The 18,649-nt window shown below is 37.1% G+C and overlaps 1 protein-coding gene across 15 annotated transcripts in view; it reads right to left on the reverse strand.

The window, feature by feature from the left end:
* Positions 1 to 18,649, reverse strand: part of TMEM68 (transmembrane protein 68) — a 78,755-nt gene that overhangs the window by 49,342 nt on the left and 10,764 nt on the right. For all 15 annotated transcript variants that reach the window (XR_010112935.1, XR_008626393.2, XM_063606766.1 and 12 more), the window contains exons 2-5: positions 17,956 to 18,000; positions 16,657 to 17,050; positions 10,267 to 10,434; positions 5,282 to 5,475 (exon numbers count right to left, since the gene is read on the reverse strand). Coding sequence is in view for 13 of the 15 variants with exons in the window: in XM_063606766.1 (XP_063462836.1) it covers positions 5,282 to 5,475; positions 10,267 to 10,434; positions 16,657 to 16,981 (687 nt within the window). In the remaining 2 variants the exon portion in view is untranslated. The remainder of the gene's footprint in view (positions 1 to 5,281; positions 5,476 to 10,266; positions 10,435 to 16,656; positions 17,051 to 17,955; positions 18,001 to 18,649) is intronic.

The following is an 18,649-nucleotide window of genomic DNA, read 5'->3' on the forward strand; positions in this document are numbered from 1 at the left end:
AAGGGTAATTTTTCGGGGGGAGTTGGGGACAGAGTCTCACTCTGTGGCTCAGGCTGGATTGCAGTGGCATGATCATGGCTCACTGCAGTCTCAACCTCCCAGGTTCAAGCAATCCTCCTATCTTAGTTTCCCAAAGTGTTAGGATTACAGGCGTGAGCCACTGCACCTGGCTCCAAAGGGAAATTTATGTATATTTAAATGACAAGTTTTGGCAAGATGCTGTCGTGGAATTGGTAAAATTTTTTGTGAGTCTATTAAATCTAAAATACTCAACATCAATGAAAAGTAACTATAAGACTCAACCACACAGACAAAAAGGAAAAGCACATATATTAAAGAATTTGGCCAGGTGCGGTGGCTTGTGCCTGTAATCCCAGCACTTTGGGAGGCCAAGACAGGTGGATCACTTGAGCCCAGGAGTTTGAGACCAGTCTGGGCAACATGGCAAAACCCTGTCTCTACAAAAAAATGTAAAAATTATCCAGTTGTGGTGGTACGTGCCTGTAGTCTCAGTTACCTGGGAGGCTGAGGTGGGAGGATTGCTTAAGACCAGGAGGCAGAGGTTGCAGTGAACCAAGATCACACCACTGCACTCCAGTAAGGGCAATAGAGCAAGACACTGTCTCCCAAAAAAAAAAAAAAAAAAAGAATTCTCCATAATTGTTTGATTTTAGAGAATTTCTGCTAATAAGTTCATGATTTTTATTCTCCAAAAATATCAATGATTCAGTATATTTTTTAATAATGAAGACCTTAAATACATATAAAATAATGAAGTATTGATATGTAAAGAGGTTATGCCACTGTGAATACTAAAGTAGATAAAAAATTGAATGAAACACTTAAAAATATACATAATATACTGAATTAAATGTTTCAGAATAGATAAAATTTTGGTTGGGGGAGTATTACATTACTTACAGTCAACCATGAGTAAATGCCTAATATAAAATTACCTGCTTAATAGGTAAGATATTTAAATAAGCTTAAAAGTTATTCCTACTAAGCTTTGGAAAACAGTAAAATACAGTGGACTGAAGGAAAGAGACTACAGGCAAAGCCTTCATAAAACCTACTACTTCACATATAACTAACCAATCATTTGTTATATCACTCCTCTCACCAGAAGGAAGACGCCTAATATACTGCAAGGACACTGTTTTGTTCACTGTTGTATAGCACCTAGAACTGTGCCTGGAATCCACTAGGTGCTAATAGAAAGTGAGATGGAGGAATTAAACAAAGAGTGAGTAAACAGAGCAAAGAGACAATGCTTCTAAATGAATTAATTTGTATTCTCTGAATACAAAAGTCAGAAATAGACAGCAGCAATCTCAAAATCAGTTAGGAAAAGGGGAGAAGTTAGGTAAAGAAAAGAAGCGCAGTCAGGGCCGGGCATGGTGGCTCATGCCTGTAATCCCAGCACTTTGGGAGGCCAAGGCAGGCGGATCACTTGAGGTCAGGAGTTCGAGACCAGCCTGGCCAACATGGTGAACCCCATCTCTACTAAAAATACAAAAATCAGCTAGGCATGGTGGCCAGTGTCTGTAATCCCACCTACTCGGGAGGCTGAGACAGGAGAATCACCTGAACCCGGGAGGTGGAGGCCGCAATGAGCAGAGATCACGCCATTGCGCTCCAGCCTGGGTGACAGAGCAAGACTCTGTCTCAAAAAAATTAAAAGTAAAAAAGAGCAGTCAAATGAAGAAATTAAAATTTGATGGAGTTAACTGATAAAGCTAAAACACAAGAAGATAAAGAAGATAAAATACACTGAATTATTTATACATATAAGTAAATATAGTTTATTTGCTTGTTTTTGTAGAGATGGGGTCTTGCTTTATTGCTCAGGCTAGTCTTGAACTGGTTTCAAGGGATCCTCCTGCCTCAGCCTCCCAAAGTGCTGGGATTACAGGCATGAGCCTCCATACCTGGCCTTTAATTATTATTATTATTATTATTATTTTGGTAGCTTCCACAATACTCAGACACTGAATTCTTCAGTAAAAAATTCAGACTGTTATCTGGAAATCACTACTAGTTTTGTAAAATAAAACTAGTTTTGTAAAATAAAATATTAGTATGGCTGAAATCCTAATGTTTTAGTTATAAAATGTCTTTATAGTTGAGAACCTAAAATGTCCAAGAAGAAACAGAAATATTTCAGCTCATGCATATACCATTTGCCACTTCCAACCAGTATGGCTGGATTTATATCTACTGACTGGCATGATCCCAGAATTCTGTATTGATGTATGCATTTAAAGACTTTCCTGTTGAAATATCATTCCTTAAATAGCTACCTCTCTAGAAGCTGGACATTTCTAGGGCCCACTAAATAAAAGAAAGCTTACCCTAGCAGGCTCAGTATTCCTCACTATAGTCTGGGAATATGGTTTCTACACTGGCACGCAAGCTTTCATCCTTAAAGCCACAAGCATTACTTTATCCCAACTTGATCTTGCAATATAATTATTAATTCCTCTTATTTAAGATGGAGTCTTGCTCTGTCATCCAGGCTGGAGTGCAGGGGCATGATCTAGGCTCACTGTAACCTCCGCCTCCTGGGTTTTTAAGCAACTCTCCTGCCTCAGCCTCCCATGTAGCTGGGATTACAGGCATGCGCCACCACACCCGACTAACATTTTTGTGTGTTTTTAATAAAGACAGAGTTTGACCATGTTGGCCAGGCTGGTCTGGACCTCCTAACCTCAAGTGATCTGCCCACCTCAGCCTTCATTCCTTCTTTCATGCATACTTTGTACATGAAGGAGTTGCATCAGCAACCTAGAATTCAATTGCTTACATATATAAATGTGTGTCTGTATGTATGTATGTGCACGCATGTGGGCAAGGGAGAGAGGGAGGGAGGGGAGGGAGGAAGGGGGGGAGAGGGAGAGAGAGAGAGAGAGAGAGAATATATATGTATAATTTTTTTATTTTTTGAGGCAGAGCCTTACTGTCGCCCAAGCTGGAACACAATGGTGCGATCTCGGCTCACTGCAACCTCTGCCTCCCAGGCTCCAGTCATCCTCCAACCTCAGCCATCTGAGTAGCTAAGACCATGCCCAGCTAATTTTTGTACTTTTAGCGGAGATGGGGTTTCACCATGTTGCCCAGGCTGGTCTCGAACTCCTGGCCTCAAGTGATCCTCCTGCCTTAGCCTCCGAAAGTGCTGGGATTACAGGCATGAGCCCCCATGTCCAGCTGAGAATGTACATTTTTAAAAACTGTTACTGGGTCTTGATGTCTTAACTCTGTCACTAAAAATGTGGGAGACATTGTACAAGTTACTTACCATGTTTAAGCCTCACTTTCTTCAAGCATCAAATGGGAATAAATAATAATTATCTCTATCTCAAAGTTTTTTATGGATAAAGTGAGATAATTCATATAATTTTATTGAAACAAAATATTTTCTTTTATATCTGCTATTTACTTTACAATTAAAGTAAATGGACTAGTTATCTCCTCAACTTATTTAGACATGAAATTATCTAAAAGTTCTTACCAAAGTTGTAAGTCTCAAGAATTCACAAACCAGGGTGATTTGTATTATATCAAAAAGTCTGTCACTTTCAAATAAACCTTAATATTTTCTACCAATATTTTGTGAACTTGCCTTGACAATCAGGCTTTTTCCCCTTTAATTTCTATTACTATGTTACAGTTTAAATGTGGTTAATCCTGTAACAATAGCCTTAAATTTTGTTCACAGCTTATAATTTTGTGAGGCCTATTAAGGGATTTTCCAGAGGGAATACTTGTGCCACTTACCACTATATATATATATACATATATATTACTGAAAGACTTCCCTCACGTATCTGGGAAGCCCCTTCAGTCTTGGACGTCGGCAGACTCACTGTGCAATGTAGTCAGGAATGGCAACAGTACTGGTTGCCTCGAGTTCTGAACTGTGTGCTCTGCTCTACTGCTGCCTTGCTGAATGACCAGATCCCTTCCATCCCTCCATCTCTCTGTGCCTGAGTCTCCTCATCTGCAACATTGGAATAATTATATGCATCACCTCCTTACTGAATAGGAGTATAAGATAAAGTGTTTAAAAGTGCTATGAGATGTTGGGGTGGCAAAATATTCATCAAACTTATAAGATTTCTGTTTGTTTTTAAACTTATAAAAAGGTATTTCTTAAACTTTCTAAAGTTTTATATAAAAATCTCAATTAAATTATCTAGATTATTTAAATTAATTATCTGGAAACTCGAGGATTAGAAAGAGTTATTTTCTCTGTATCATTTATCTCTTTCAGGCCTTCTTCCAAGCAATATGTTGCCGAAAATGTAAACTTAAGGATGAGGAATTGGAATCCCATGGCATATTTATGTGACTTTAAATCTATTTTTGTCATCTTTATCTTAAACTTTTGAAGAAACAATTCTTTCAAAATATAAACTTGAAAGCTGAACCATCTTTGATTAGGATTTTAGTTTTTATCATTGTTTTCATATACATTATATTGATTATTCTTAATTTTTGTATAACTGCATATATCCTTTTGTATTCTATATTATTCATATAGTCTAGGTTTTTGTTTTCTATGTCAGTGCTTAAGACTGGGAAATAAGTAAAATGTGCCGTAATTCATTTTCTATACAACTAAAAAACTAAGTTACTGACAATATTCTCTAACTGGCCTGGAAAAAGAACAATACTCTATCAAACAATTTCTTTTTCTGACAATCGGAATTAAAATAAACAGAAAACGAAGGAGAAACTTTCCATAGGTAATAGATAAGTGTTTCATAGGCTAAAGTACAATATGGAGACCAAAAGGCTGAGAAATACTTTCCGAAGGCAAAGTAAAAGAACAAAATGACATTCAAATTCTCCAGTCTTTTTTTTTTTTTCTCTGAGACAGAGTCTCACTCTGTCACCCAGGCTGGAGTGCAGTGGTGCGATCTCAGCTCACTGCAACCACTACCTCCTGGGTTCAAGCAATTCTCCTGCCTCAGCCTCCCGAGTAGCTGGGATTACAGGCATGCACCACCATGCCCAGCTAATTTTTGTATTTTTAGTACAGATGGGGTTTCATCATGTTGGCCAGGCTGGTCTCAAACTCCTGACCTCGTGATCCATCCACCTCGGCCTCCCAAAGTGCTGAGATTACAGGCGTGAGCTACCACACTCGGCCTATATACTAATTTTTAAGGTATTGCAGCGAAAGTATCTAAGTTCTTATACAATTTGGCTCATTACTTAACCATTAATTTTAAATTTGACTAAGCTTTACTTCAATAATTAATTTTATATAACTCACCACTTTTGCATCAATTGCAACCTGAGCGAAGCCTCTGCGATGACCCCATACGATGTTATAAGTTTCATCACTAATTAGGGCTTCTCGAACTCCACCTGGTGAGATAGCTAACAAGTGGCCACTCCTCAGAATTTCAACACATTTTTCTCTTGGTCCATGTAGAGCACAAAACACATCCAGTAATAAACTAAACCCTGTAAGAAACATGAGTATGAAGTTACAACATAAGTATTTCTTGTTTAATTCTTCAAAAGAAAAATCTTCACAAACTACATAGTGTACTATTTATACTTAAATCAGTAAACTTTTTTACTTGTTAAAATCAACAAAAACTCCAAAGGTTAACTTAAGCTTGATATTAAGCTTCTCTGGCTCAAATTCTTAAGTAAAACTCACAACAATCTTGACAAACAGGTATTCTTCTCCCCACTTTACAAATGAGAAAACTTGGGCTTACAGAATAATAGCTTGCTCAAAATCACACATCTAAGAAATGGCAGGGCAGAGATTCCAGAGATAGGATTCTAATGGGATTCAGAAATGATATCCCATCAGCAATCAGAAATCTAATCTTCCATTAACCCTATAAAAAAGAGAATCACTCAGGAGAATGTGAATCAAACTATGCTTAGCTCTTCCAAAACTGGCAAGACCATGATCAAATCTATTTAAATTAAAAGTTAGATAATGCTAATTCTATAATTAAATTTTTAAAATAGCAAACATCATTAAGAGATTTTAATAAAGTGAGAGTGCTTGACTCAAGAGCAGCTAATTCCAAGTCTTAATATTATACAGCTTTTCAAATTACAACTGTTTATGGATGAAAGAAATAATCCTGTTAGTAATTAAATATTTTAATCAAATCCCATACTGGAACTTCTGAGGACTGATGTTAGTATACATTATTCCCTGAGAATGGGAAATATAGCGATGCATTTGATGTTAAAAACTACGCAGACTGGTCAGGCATGGTGGCTCACACCTATAATACCAGCACTTTGGGAAACAGAGGCAGGTGGATCACTTGCAGTCAGGAGTTCAAGACCAGCCTGGCCAATGTGGTGAAACCCTGTCTCTACTAAAAATACAAAAATCATCCTGGCACGGTGGCACGTGTCTGTAATCCAGCTACTCAGGAGGCTGGGGCAGGGAGAATTGATTTAACCCGTGAGGCGGAGGTTGCAGTGAGCCAAGATCAAGCCACTGCACTCCAACCTGGGCAACAGAGCAAGACTGTCTCAAAAAAAGTAAAAGAAAAGAAAATAATTGTCACCCCACATTATATTAAACGTTCACTGATTCAACTAGATGCATTCTCATAATGAATGAATGAACAGGGAAGGATTCATACATAATAGAATAAAATATAAAATCTTTTTTTTTTTTTTTGGAAACAGGGCCTTGCTCTGTCACCCAGGCTGGAATGCAGGGGCACAATAGTAGCTCACTACGGCCTTGCTCTACTGGGCTCAAGCAATCCTCTCACTCAGCCTCCCAAGTAGCTGAGACTCCAGGCACTGTGCCACCATGCCTGGCTGATTTTTTAATTTTTATTTTTAGCAGAAACGAGGTCTTGCTATGTTGCCCAGGCTGGTTTCAACCTTCTGAGCTCCAGCAATCCTACTGCCTCAGCCTCACAAAGTGCTGGAATTACAGGTGTGAGCCATGGCACCCACCCTAAAATCTCTCTTGTGCTGAGAATTATAATGATTTTATTCCTTCAGAAAGCAAAGAAAGACTTAAGGTCTTAGCGTCTTAAGGTCTTTAATGATCTTTATGATCATTAAAAAGATCATAAAGAGGGAAATTTTTTGAAAAAGGCAAATGCTAAAAATATTCACATTTTATTATTGCTAAAAATGAAAAAAGTAGAAGCAACCTAATGCTCCATTAGAGAAAAACAGTTAAGTAAATGTTCTAGTCATACACTAAACGTTTTTCGTATAAAACATGGTAAAAATATTAATGCTAACATTAAATCTTAAAAAAAACCCCACAAAACTGTTTGCCTATGTTACTGTAAGTAAAAAAATGAAGTAAAATAAATCAAAATAAAAACATTATGTTAAGATGGTAAGATTATAATGATGTTGTTTTTTAGTTTCCAAATCTACTATAGTGATCATGTTAGTTTTTAACAGAAAACATAGCCATAAACAATATGTTTATACACAAATGGCTTTTCAGTGACACATGGATACCCAAAGCATTAACTGTTTATAGGCACTGAAGTAGATCATTACTTAATTCACCGTTTGGTTGTTTGTCTGGTTGATGTGTCAGCTTTTGCTTTTATACCAGAGAACATACTAACAACTCTCTTGGCTTGTTTCTGGTGATTCAGTGACAGAAGAAAATAAGATTTAATCTCAATGAGTTTACTCAAGAATGATTTTTGAAAAACTCTAAACCATTTGGTTAATTAATCTTTTTTTTAAAAAAATATAAGGTCGGCTAGACGCAGTGCCTCACGCCTGCAATCTCAGTACTTTGGGAGGCCAAGGCAGGCGGATCACCTGAGGTCAGGAGTTCGAGACTAGCCTGGCCAACATGATGAAACTCCATCTCTACTAAAAGTACAAAAATTAGCCAGGTATGGTGGCAGGCGCCAGTAATCCCAGCTACTAGGGAGGCTGAGGCAGGAGAATCACTTGAACCTGAGGGGCGGAGGCTGCAGTGAGTCGCAATCGCACCATTGCACTCCAGCCTGGACAACAAGAGCGAGATTCCTTCTCAAAATAAATAAATATGTATATACACACACACACACATACACACATATGGCCAGCTAGGCATGGTGGCTCATGCCTATAATCCTAGCATTTTGGGAAAGCGAGGTGGGTGTATCACCTGAGGTCAGGAGTTCAAGACCAACCTGGACAACATGGTGAAACCCTTCTCTACTAAAAATACAAAAATTAGCCAGGTGTGGTGGTGGGCATCTGCAATCCCAACTACTTGGGAAGCTGAGGTACAAGAATCGGTTGAACTACTTGGGAGGCTGAGGTACGAGAATCAGAGGTTGCTATGAGCCAAGATTATGCCACTGCACTCTAGCCCAGGTGACAGAGCAAGACTCTGTCTCGAATATATATATATATATATATATATATACACACGCACATACACACACACGTGTATATATATATTTATATATTTATTATATATAATACATACATTATATTTATATTATATATAAAATATATACACTATATAATATATATTTATATTATATATAAAATACATACATTATATAATATATATTTATATTATACATAAAATACATATATTACGTAATATATATTTATTATATATAAAATATATATTACGTAATATATATTTATATTATATAATATATATTACGTAATATATATTTATATTATATATAAAATATATATATTATGTAATATATATTTATATTATATATAAAATATATATTATGTAATATATATTTATATTATATATAAATATATATTATGTAATATATATATAATATATATCTTATGTAATATATATTTATATTATATAAATATATATATTATCTATTTATATTATATATAAAATATATATATATAATATATATATATTTATATTATATATAAAATATATATTATATATTTATATTATATATAAAAATATATTATATATTTATATTATATTTAAAATACATATATTATATATTATATATATTTATACACACACACACACACACACACACATAGCCTTTACAAACAGATTTTTTTAAATGTAGTCTTCACAGCTGGGTGCAGTGGCTCGCACTTGTAATCCCAAAACTTTTGAAGGCCACAGTGGGAGGATCACTTGAGGCCAGGAATTTGAGACCAGCCTGGGCAACATAGCAAGACCCCATATCTAAATAAATAAATAAATATAAATAATGTAGTACTCAATGTTATTGTTATAAATCTTATCAGGCAAGTTACACATGATAAGAGACATGATGTATGTACTTTTTAGGGTAGTATAATATTACATGAAGACAAAATATATCTTTTTTTTTTTTTTGAGAAGGAGTCTTACTCTGTTGCCCAGGCTGGAGTGTAGTGGCATGATGTCAGCTCACTGTAACCTCTGCCTCCCGGGTTCAAGTGATTCTCTTGCCTCAGCTTCCCGAGTAGCTGAGCCTACAGAAGGCCTATGAGCCACCATACTGGACTAATTTTTGTATTTTTAGTAGAGACGGGGTTTCACCATGTTGGCCAGGCTGGTTTTGAACTCCTGACCTCAGGTGATTTGCCCACCTCGTCCTCCCAAAGTGCTGGGATTATAGGCATGAGCCACTGTGCCAAGCCAAGACAAAATATATCATGACTTTTTTTTTTTTACTAATTTTAATTTGCTATCAAACTGAGAGTTATCAAACTCTAATTATAACAAAATTAAACTCCAAAAATCAGTATTTCATGAAAAAATTCATTATGTGAAATATCAACTATGCACTAAATCAAAATATAAATTGGCAAAAATCACAATTTACTTTTTAAAAGTTACAGTTCAAGATACAACTTAAAAAAATAACAATACCTGCTTATAAAGGATAAAGTTACTAATTGAGAATATTCAGACTTCACCACTACACAATATATGCATATAAGAAAGCTGCATTTATACCCCTTTAATATATAAAAATATATTTTTTAAAAAAGGAAAATTTAAAAATTTTAAAAACATTATATTGTATGCCATAAATACAATTTTCACTTAAAAATAAACAATTTTAAAATGTATAAAATAAAAAAGAAATGAGCTAACATTTTTGGCCACAATGTCTTTATTTTTAGATACATTGCCTAAAAAGGATAATTAGATATTCCCATATTAGAGTTCCAAGAGTGTTACACACACCCTAAAAGGCAAAAAGCTTTTTCAAATGACGTTAGAGAGCTCAGGATAGAGACGACCACATAACTTGGTTTTGTTAATAAAACATTTTTACATTACTATCTACAGTGAAAGTTTACCTGGAATTTTAAAGACAAAGTGATCAGCTACTACTCGGCAAGTTCTGCCTTTGTGTATAAATATTTTAGCCATGAAATAGTAAAAATCTATAGGAATAGCTCCATGATAAAAAATTATAAGTGCCGGTCCATCTTCTGGTATTTTTTCCATTCCATGAACTTCATAACCTGTTTGAAAGACAAAATGCAAATACTTAAAATATATTCATTAATTCGTTTACACTAAAGGATGGTTGGTAGCTCAGTCTTTTCTCACAAAAGTACACTAGTCTTCCTGGTTCTCTTCCCCTTTCCCCCTTCTTCCCTCTCTTTCCTCTTCTCTTTCTTTCTTGAACAAATCAGTCCTACAGCCATTAGGTGGGCCACAGTGAAGCAGACAACCTGTGTGGAGAGGTAGCCTGGAGTGTTGGCGCCAGACACTAAGGAAGGCACTCACACAGGTGGCGCGGAGTGGGGAGTCAGAACCAGAGCAGAGTCATGAGGGCACTGCACAGAAGACAGCCTATCACAGGTTGGGGGGCTGCTGAGGGGGAAGAGAGGAGGCAAGGGTCACGGAAGCTTGGGAGTCAGAGCCTGAGTGAAATGGGGGCATCCACAACCAGCAGCAGCCTGGCAGGAGGGGCCAGAGCCCGAGACAGGTGGCCTGGTGTAGGGCATCACAGCCTGAGCAGCTGGACAGGGCACTGTACAGAGTGGTGGCCTGGCACAAGCCGGGACAGGGCATCCATGAGTTGTAGGGGAAGGCAGCAATGATGGGAGATGGGTTACACACAGGGCGACTGATCAAATGAGTCAACATAGTAAGAATAACGGGAGCCAGGTTTCACTGTTAGAGGAGGGGGTTGAAAACATTAAAAATACTGTACAGTATTACTAGTAAGAGAAACTCTGTAGCCACAAGGGAACATCACTCCCACCCTACTGATGAGAAAAAGCCTGAAGTACAAATCTTTTTTTCTTAAGCATGTCAGAGAACAGAGGTCACAAGGCAACCAGGCGAACTGAACTTCAAAGGGTGATAAACCCCTCTAAGGAAAGACAAAAACTGAGAATGGGAGGAAGAGGCAGATGCCATAAAAGAGGGTAAGAAGAAGTGACATATTACAAAATACTTAAAGTCCCGGGGTAGGCTAGTACTGAATGTAGAATCTCTGGAAGCCCCAGATAGTCACTCTCCAACTCTCCTCCACAGACCTCAGTGTGTGCTCACAAGAAAGATTAGGGGTGAAGCTGGAGAGTAAAGAGAGCCCCTGCTAATGGTACAGGGAACAAAACCCCACTCACTTCCTGGAAGTTTATCTCATAGAAGAAAACCTGTCAGGCACTGGGAAAGGGGCAGGAAACCCTTTCACTCCCTCTAAGAAAAGGGTATATGCAAAAGGCATGTAATGCTGGGAGGGGCAGAACTCCACTCCCCTGCTCCACACACTCCTCCACCCTCACCAGCCCAGTGTTAGGCAAAAGTCCACTATTCTAGAGAAGGGGTAGAAGCAAAATTATCTACCACTGGGCAGCGGGGGTGGGTGGCAGGAAACTCTAAGGGGCCCAGAGTCCTTAAGTGACATAAAGCAGATATCTACCACGGGGGCAGTGGCAGCAAACTTGCTCCCATCACAAAACCCCCAACACAGGGAAAAGGGAAAGGAACACAGAAAGCCTCACCCCTAAGCCCCAGGAATACAGAGCCCCATAAGATTTTAGCTAAACCTGAAAACTGAGGAGTGCTATACCCCAGCCCCAGGGGGAATGAGGGCAGGGGCATGAACAAGGGGTGTGAGGAGTCCCCAAGTACTCCCATGTGGAGTTATAAGCAAAGGCGACCTTTTCCTGGGGTCGCAGGAGGGGCGTGAAGAGACTCTTCCTGTGGCAAAGGCATACAGGACTGAAGGTGGAGCAGAAACCACCAAAAAATCCCTCTACTTCAGGCCCTACACTATGCACAAGATAACAGTAGGAGTCTGAAGTCTGTGCTGAACTGAAGGCAGCTGTAGCGCAGCAATAAAAGCCAAATCCAGTTCACTCAGTAGATTGAATCCACCTCCAACCAACCACCAATGGCCTGACAGATTCTTAGTCATAAATCCTATTTATGAGCCAATTCTCAGTCATAAATACTATTTACCTCAGTTGTCACTGTTCTTTTGCAAACAATGGCCAGAATTCAATAAAAAATATGACATAAAATAGCAAGAAAAAAAACCCACTGTCAAGAGCTAAAACAATTAACACACCCAAATGTTGAAACTATCAGATGGAAACTATAAAATAACTATGATTAAGTTAAAGGGGAATGCAGTGGCTCACGCCTGTAATCCCAACACTTTGGGAGACTGAGATGGTAGGACTTTTGAGCCCAAGAGTTAGAGATCAGCCTGGGCAACATGGCAAGACCCACCTCTGCAAAAATGTAAAAAAATTAATTGGGCATGGTGGCATGTGCCTGTACTCTCAGTTACTTGGGAGGCTGAGGTAGGAAGATTGCTTGAGCCCAGAAGTTGAAAGCTGTAGTGAGCTATGATCGTGCCACTGCACTCCAGGCTGGGTGACAGTGCGAGACCCTAACTCTAAAAATAAAAATAAATAAATAAACGTAAAGGATCTAGTGGAAAAGGTAGATACATGCATAATCAGATTAGGAATTTCAGCAGAAAGATGGAAACTATAAAAAAATAGAGTCAAATAGAAAGGCTGTAAACTTAAATGAGCTCTAAAGATTTGATATTAGTAACATAACAATGTTAATTTTCCAATTTTAATGGGTTTACTGAGGTTAAGTATGAGAACATCCGTATTTGCAGAAGCCATCAAGTAAGTTACAACTTCCCTGAGATAACATGACCTACAGTAAATTTAAAAATGAGCCATAAAATAATTCATCAATAAAAGCAAAAAAAGTAGGCCAGGTGTGATGGCTCAAGCCTGTAATGCCAGTTCTTTGGGAGGCCAAGGCAGGAGGATTGCTTGAGGCTAGGAGTTCAAGATCAGCCTGGGCAAATCAGTGAAATCCCTGTCTCTACAAAAAAAAAAAAAAAAAAATTAAGTAAATACAGTCCGGGCACAGTGGCTCGTGCCTATAATACCAGCACTTTGGGAGGGTGAGGCGGGAGGATCACCTGAGGTCAGGAGTTCGAGACCAGCCTGGCCAACATGGTGAAACCCCATCTCTACTAAAAATACAAAAATTAGCCAGGTGTGGTGGCATGTGCCTATAGTCCCAGCTGCTCGGGCGGCTGAGGCAGGAGAATCGCTTGAACTTGGGAGGCGGAGGTTGCAGTGAACTAAGCTCACACCACTGCACTCCAGCCTGGGACACAAGAGTGAGACTCTGTCTCAAAAATAAATAAATAAATATAAATATAAATAAAAAATACATATTTTTAAAACAGGAAAAATTACTGACTCAATGTAAAATAAAATACCATTTACACTGTTATATATACACAGATATCATAACGCTGTAAACTTTAAGTTCATTCACAAATATAAGACTTCATTTTTATGTATTTAAAGAATTTTTTAGAAATTTCCTCATTCTATTCATGAAAAAAACAAAAATGATTTTGTACAATCTTATTACATGTGGGGGAAAAACTTTAATCACAGATTTGAACTAGACTACAAGAAAATCTCTGTCCTGTAGTAGAAGCGAGATCAGAGGCTCATGCCATCCCTGCCCCTTCCTTCCACACTGCAAGCCCTATTTTATGTCTCTGTAAACAGAAGAAAGGGTTTCAGTAGTGGGAGTAAATGACAGGATGAAAGGTGGTGGACCTGGAGAGGGGATGACATCTGGAAGGTTCCTGCTAACACAGCCTCAGTTCCAGGCTGGCTGTTTTTTCTCCTCCCTTAGCTAACATTACCTGCCTGCTGTCCTCTATATGGCTACTAAGGCCAACAAATTTATTTCTTACAGCAACGCTGTGCTGTTGGCGGTTAGTAGGGAATAGAAAAGACTTAAGTAAGATCCACCTATGCCTCAGAGGAAAATCACAGAAGTTGGGAAGTCAGGATATTCTAAGGAGTGAATAAAATGGTGATCATGGCACTAGCCATAAGATCCACATTCCCTTCCCATGTCACCACTGTCATACACACCATTACAGACCACAGCCTCCACGGGTCCTGGCAAAAAGAAAAAAGTGAGCATCCAGAGATCAAGGGCAGAATCAGGCTCAAAGAAAAAGCGTGAAAAAGAAGGAAATCTAGAGTGGTTGTAATAGGGAAGGCAAGTAAGTTCTTAGGGCCATATTCCTCCACATAGAACAGCTGTCTCAAGAAAGGCTGCCACTTGTATAGAAGACAAAAGTAAAGTCCAGAATATGGAAATCTGAAAATATTAGTCTGTTTCTTTCCTTAAGTATATTCCTGTCTGATCAGCTACGAAATAAACATTCAAAAAATAAAGACTTCAGTCTAAATTTCAGAGCAGAAAATACATTTCTAAAGTAGTTTATAAGGTCTTCACAAAACAGATTAAGTATGATAACTGTGATTCTAGTATGAAATAAGCTACTCAAATGGACTTCAGAATGTTTTGAAAAATAATTTAATGATATTCCAAGATTTTGTATGTTTCCATATTATATCATTTCTTTCCAATTACATAATTCTAACTCAAGTAATTCAATTTACTTTAAGCTCTACAAAACAGTCACTGAGTTTGAGGATCAACTGTCCCATCAAATACATTTTCTGAGCAATAAAGAAACTCCTTTGAAGGATTCTATACAGAATATTACCAAGGTTCTCTCTGGTTTTACAGAGTATTTTTTTAAATAATAAACAATTGAACTACTCACATAATACCAAACCACCTGGTTGAAAGCAGAAAAATCCAACTAGTCAAATATTAAAAAAAAATAGTTTACTATAGTGCCAGTAAACCTTAAAACCTAGGGCTATTTAACTGTGTCACTCTTAAAGCAGATGTGATCATACTACTCCCTGCTGAGAAAGTATCAGTGCATTACCACTCTAGTCCAACATTTTCAAGCCCCTTGAGGCCCCAATTGCCTACAAAGTGACATTACATTATTTCATGTATCATATGAACTAACTGTGGCTCCCAGAGTACTTTTCCACCTTTGTGCTTCTGCTCACGTGGTTGCTATTACTTGGAGCACTTCCAGTTCATGTTTCCCTGTCTAGCAGTAGAAATCTTACTGCACTTTAACTCCTCCTCCCTCAAGACTCTACACTCAGTCCCCGAGTTCTGTTTATTTTACCTCCAAGAGCTCTCTCAAATGTATACTCCCAGGTATCTGGGGTTGTAACCTGGCCCTATTCCTAGTATACCTTGGGCAAATAACAACCTCTCTGTGCCTCAGTTTCCTCATGAGTATAATCGGGGTACCACATAGACTCCATTATGTTAATGAGATTTAAAGCAGTTAATTTATATTAACCAATTGACACTGTCTGGCATAGGTAGGTGCTCAAAAAAAATTTGTAGGTTCGTTAAGTATGTATGTAGTATTAAAATGAAAATACATTAGTCTAATAAGCATGTCACTGGTGATTTCTGCTAATAGCAGCCTAATAGTTGAGTGACATATATCCTCAAGTGTCTTTTAAAGTCTGTGCTTCCTTCCATGTCCTTCTATGAAACCACTGTGATGCTCAACAACATAATACAGAAAGCCAATGTTTGTTACCTGCCTGTTGAATCTTCAGTATTTTTGTGTAGTCTAAAAACAAAAGAGACCAACAAACTAGGTATTGGTGGAATAATGAAGTAAAAGTTGATAGAGTGAAACACTAACCACTTAAAAATAGGCCACCAGAGGGCAATTTTCATGATGGCCAAACAAAGAAGAACCACCAATCATTAAGTATACAACATCAAAATTTCTCGAGTAATAAAGAAAAGAATGACTATCCTGGAGAGAAATCTATTGCTATCTTATTTATTCAGAAAGACACACCAACCTCAGGAATGAATCAACAGAAAATGCATAAATTTTGGTATGCAAATTATATTTAATGTAATATTATTTAATATTTCATTTTTTTAAATCCACACTGGTAGAGTCAAACTTATTTTGAACAGAAGTAAATGCTAAATAATTGAAGCATTTTTAAAGCAGTTTTCTACAGCTTTAATTAGTCTCTTACTCTTTTAGATGTTTTAAATATAAATTTTCTTATTTCAACTTATAGTCTACAGTGCTGCGTGGTTCTTTGTTTAATGGAAACCAATGTCTATGGGAAAACTCATTTTAAGAAAGACACATACATATGCACAATGCATGCAAACAGGTAACAGGGAATAGTAAATATCACTTCTATTATATTTTTCAGTATCTTCTCAATCAATAAAATGGAATGGTAACACAGTTCCAATGCAGCACACATGAATGGCAACACAAAGGTGAAAGTATCCTTGCTTACCATGCCAAACGGCTGCATGTCCATCCCACAGAGTTGCCACTGTTTTCCTTGCACCATCCCATAAATTATGAGAGTAGGCTTCTTTCAATACATTCTTTCTCTTATAAATGTGTAAGAAAATAATAGTAAGGTAGAGAAGAAAGATAGTAAAGTAAGGAAGTATTAAAAGTATTAGTGGTGTAAAAACCCACAAGAGATAGTTTGCAAAATTCAAATAGTCCTCCAACTGCTCCACACCAAACCATTCTTCGAGTATGTGAATCAGACAAATCATAAAGGGCACAGAATCCTGTCCTACACCACAGGTTTGATTTTTGTCTGTCATTTTTCTTCAGGTGAAAATGACAAATTCAGTTTCTTTCTTCATTGCCATAGCAGGTCGTTAATTTTGACACTAGAAGGGAAAAATAATCCAGTATTATTTTCTCCACAGCTATAAAGTTAAATGTTTTACTCTACTTAAATAGTATATAGAGTCATTCCTTAATACCAAAAATGAGTAGATGATTAATGGCTAACTTTGTTGCAGATTTAAATGTGAAAATTATAAGGTTTCATCTGTCTGCTCATGAAGTATGTCGTGTTTAGCTTTTGAAATAATTCACTATAATTGAGAGAAGAAAATAAAGCTATAATTAAGAGAAGAAAATAAAGCTGATGAGGAATATAATTTCAGATTGATTTTAATAATTTGACTCATATCTTAATTGGATCATGTTGAAAAATTAGATCTTAAACCAGGTCATATTGAGATAATTTTTTTTTTCTTCTTTGAGATGGAGTCTCACCCTTTTGCTCTGGCTGGAGTACAGCGGCACGATCTCGGTCACTGCAACCTCTGCCTCCCAGGTTCAGGCAATCCTCCTGCCTCAGCATCCCAAGCAGCTGGGACTACAGGCATGTGCCACCATGCCTGGCTAATTTTTGTATTTTTAGTAGAGACAGGGTTTCACTATGTTGGCCAGGCTGGTCCCAAACTCCTGACCTCAAGTGGTCCACCCACCTCAGCCTCCCAAAGTGCTGAGATTACAGGCATCAGCCACCATGCCCAGCCATATTGAGATAACTCTGCACAAAAGAAAACATCAATATCTATCTAATTCAGTAAAAGTGACCCAATTCTTTAGGAAATGATTACATACATTAATGGATTTTTTTAAATAGAGAAACAGATTTACAAAAGTTCATTATGCAATAAAAATTTATCAGTACTGTTTTTATCTTAAATCTTAAATGACTGAAAATATAGCTGTATAATTATTTTACAAATTCACTCTCTAAAACAGTCATTGGACTTACCAGAAGTTAGATAAATATCTTGTCCCAAACTTCAATGTCTGTATTCTGGAAAGCACAGTAAACAAATGTAAGAAATAAATTACTAAGAAAAAAAAAAGATAATCATTAATACCTAGAGTTAGCATTTCTATAAAATAAACAGCAAGAGACATTCATAAATGTTTAAGAAATATGATTATAGGCCCACACTGGTACATTACAATTAAAAAGTACACTCATGCTACCATTGCTTTGGTGAAGACAACTCTACACTGTTTAGTGCCACTATATAGAGCCCCACCTAAGAATTTTTTTTAAACAAAGTTTTCAAAAGCTTTGTTTCTTAGGAGAAAAAGTATGAAGATGTATAACTGACTATGATTCTTTTTAGTAACTTTGCCAGATAAGCTGAAGGTGAAACATAACATTCAATTATACAATTATATTAGCCCTATGATAATATTTTCCTACAAAAGATTTCCTTTCTCCATACTTTGATTGTATTCTTAGAACTATTTTATCATTATTCCATACTGTATAATCTTACTGAAAATTATTTCAAGTCCTTTGTAGCTGAGGCAAAAAATGAATAAATGAAAGCAAAGGATGAAAGGAGAGGAGGAGATGTACATATAAGAAAAATGTATTGTTTTTATTCTAAGATTATCTTGCTAACTGGCTTATTAGGAGGGCAGGCACTGACTTGTTCTCCCAG

This window comes from Pan paniscus, chromosome 7, assembly GCF_029289425.2.
Source record: "Pan paniscus chromosome 7, NHGRI_mPanPan1-v2.0_pri, whole genome shotgun sequence".
Classification (NCBI taxonomy): Eukaryota; Metazoa; Chordata; class Mammalia; order Primates; family Hominidae; genus Pan; species Pan paniscus.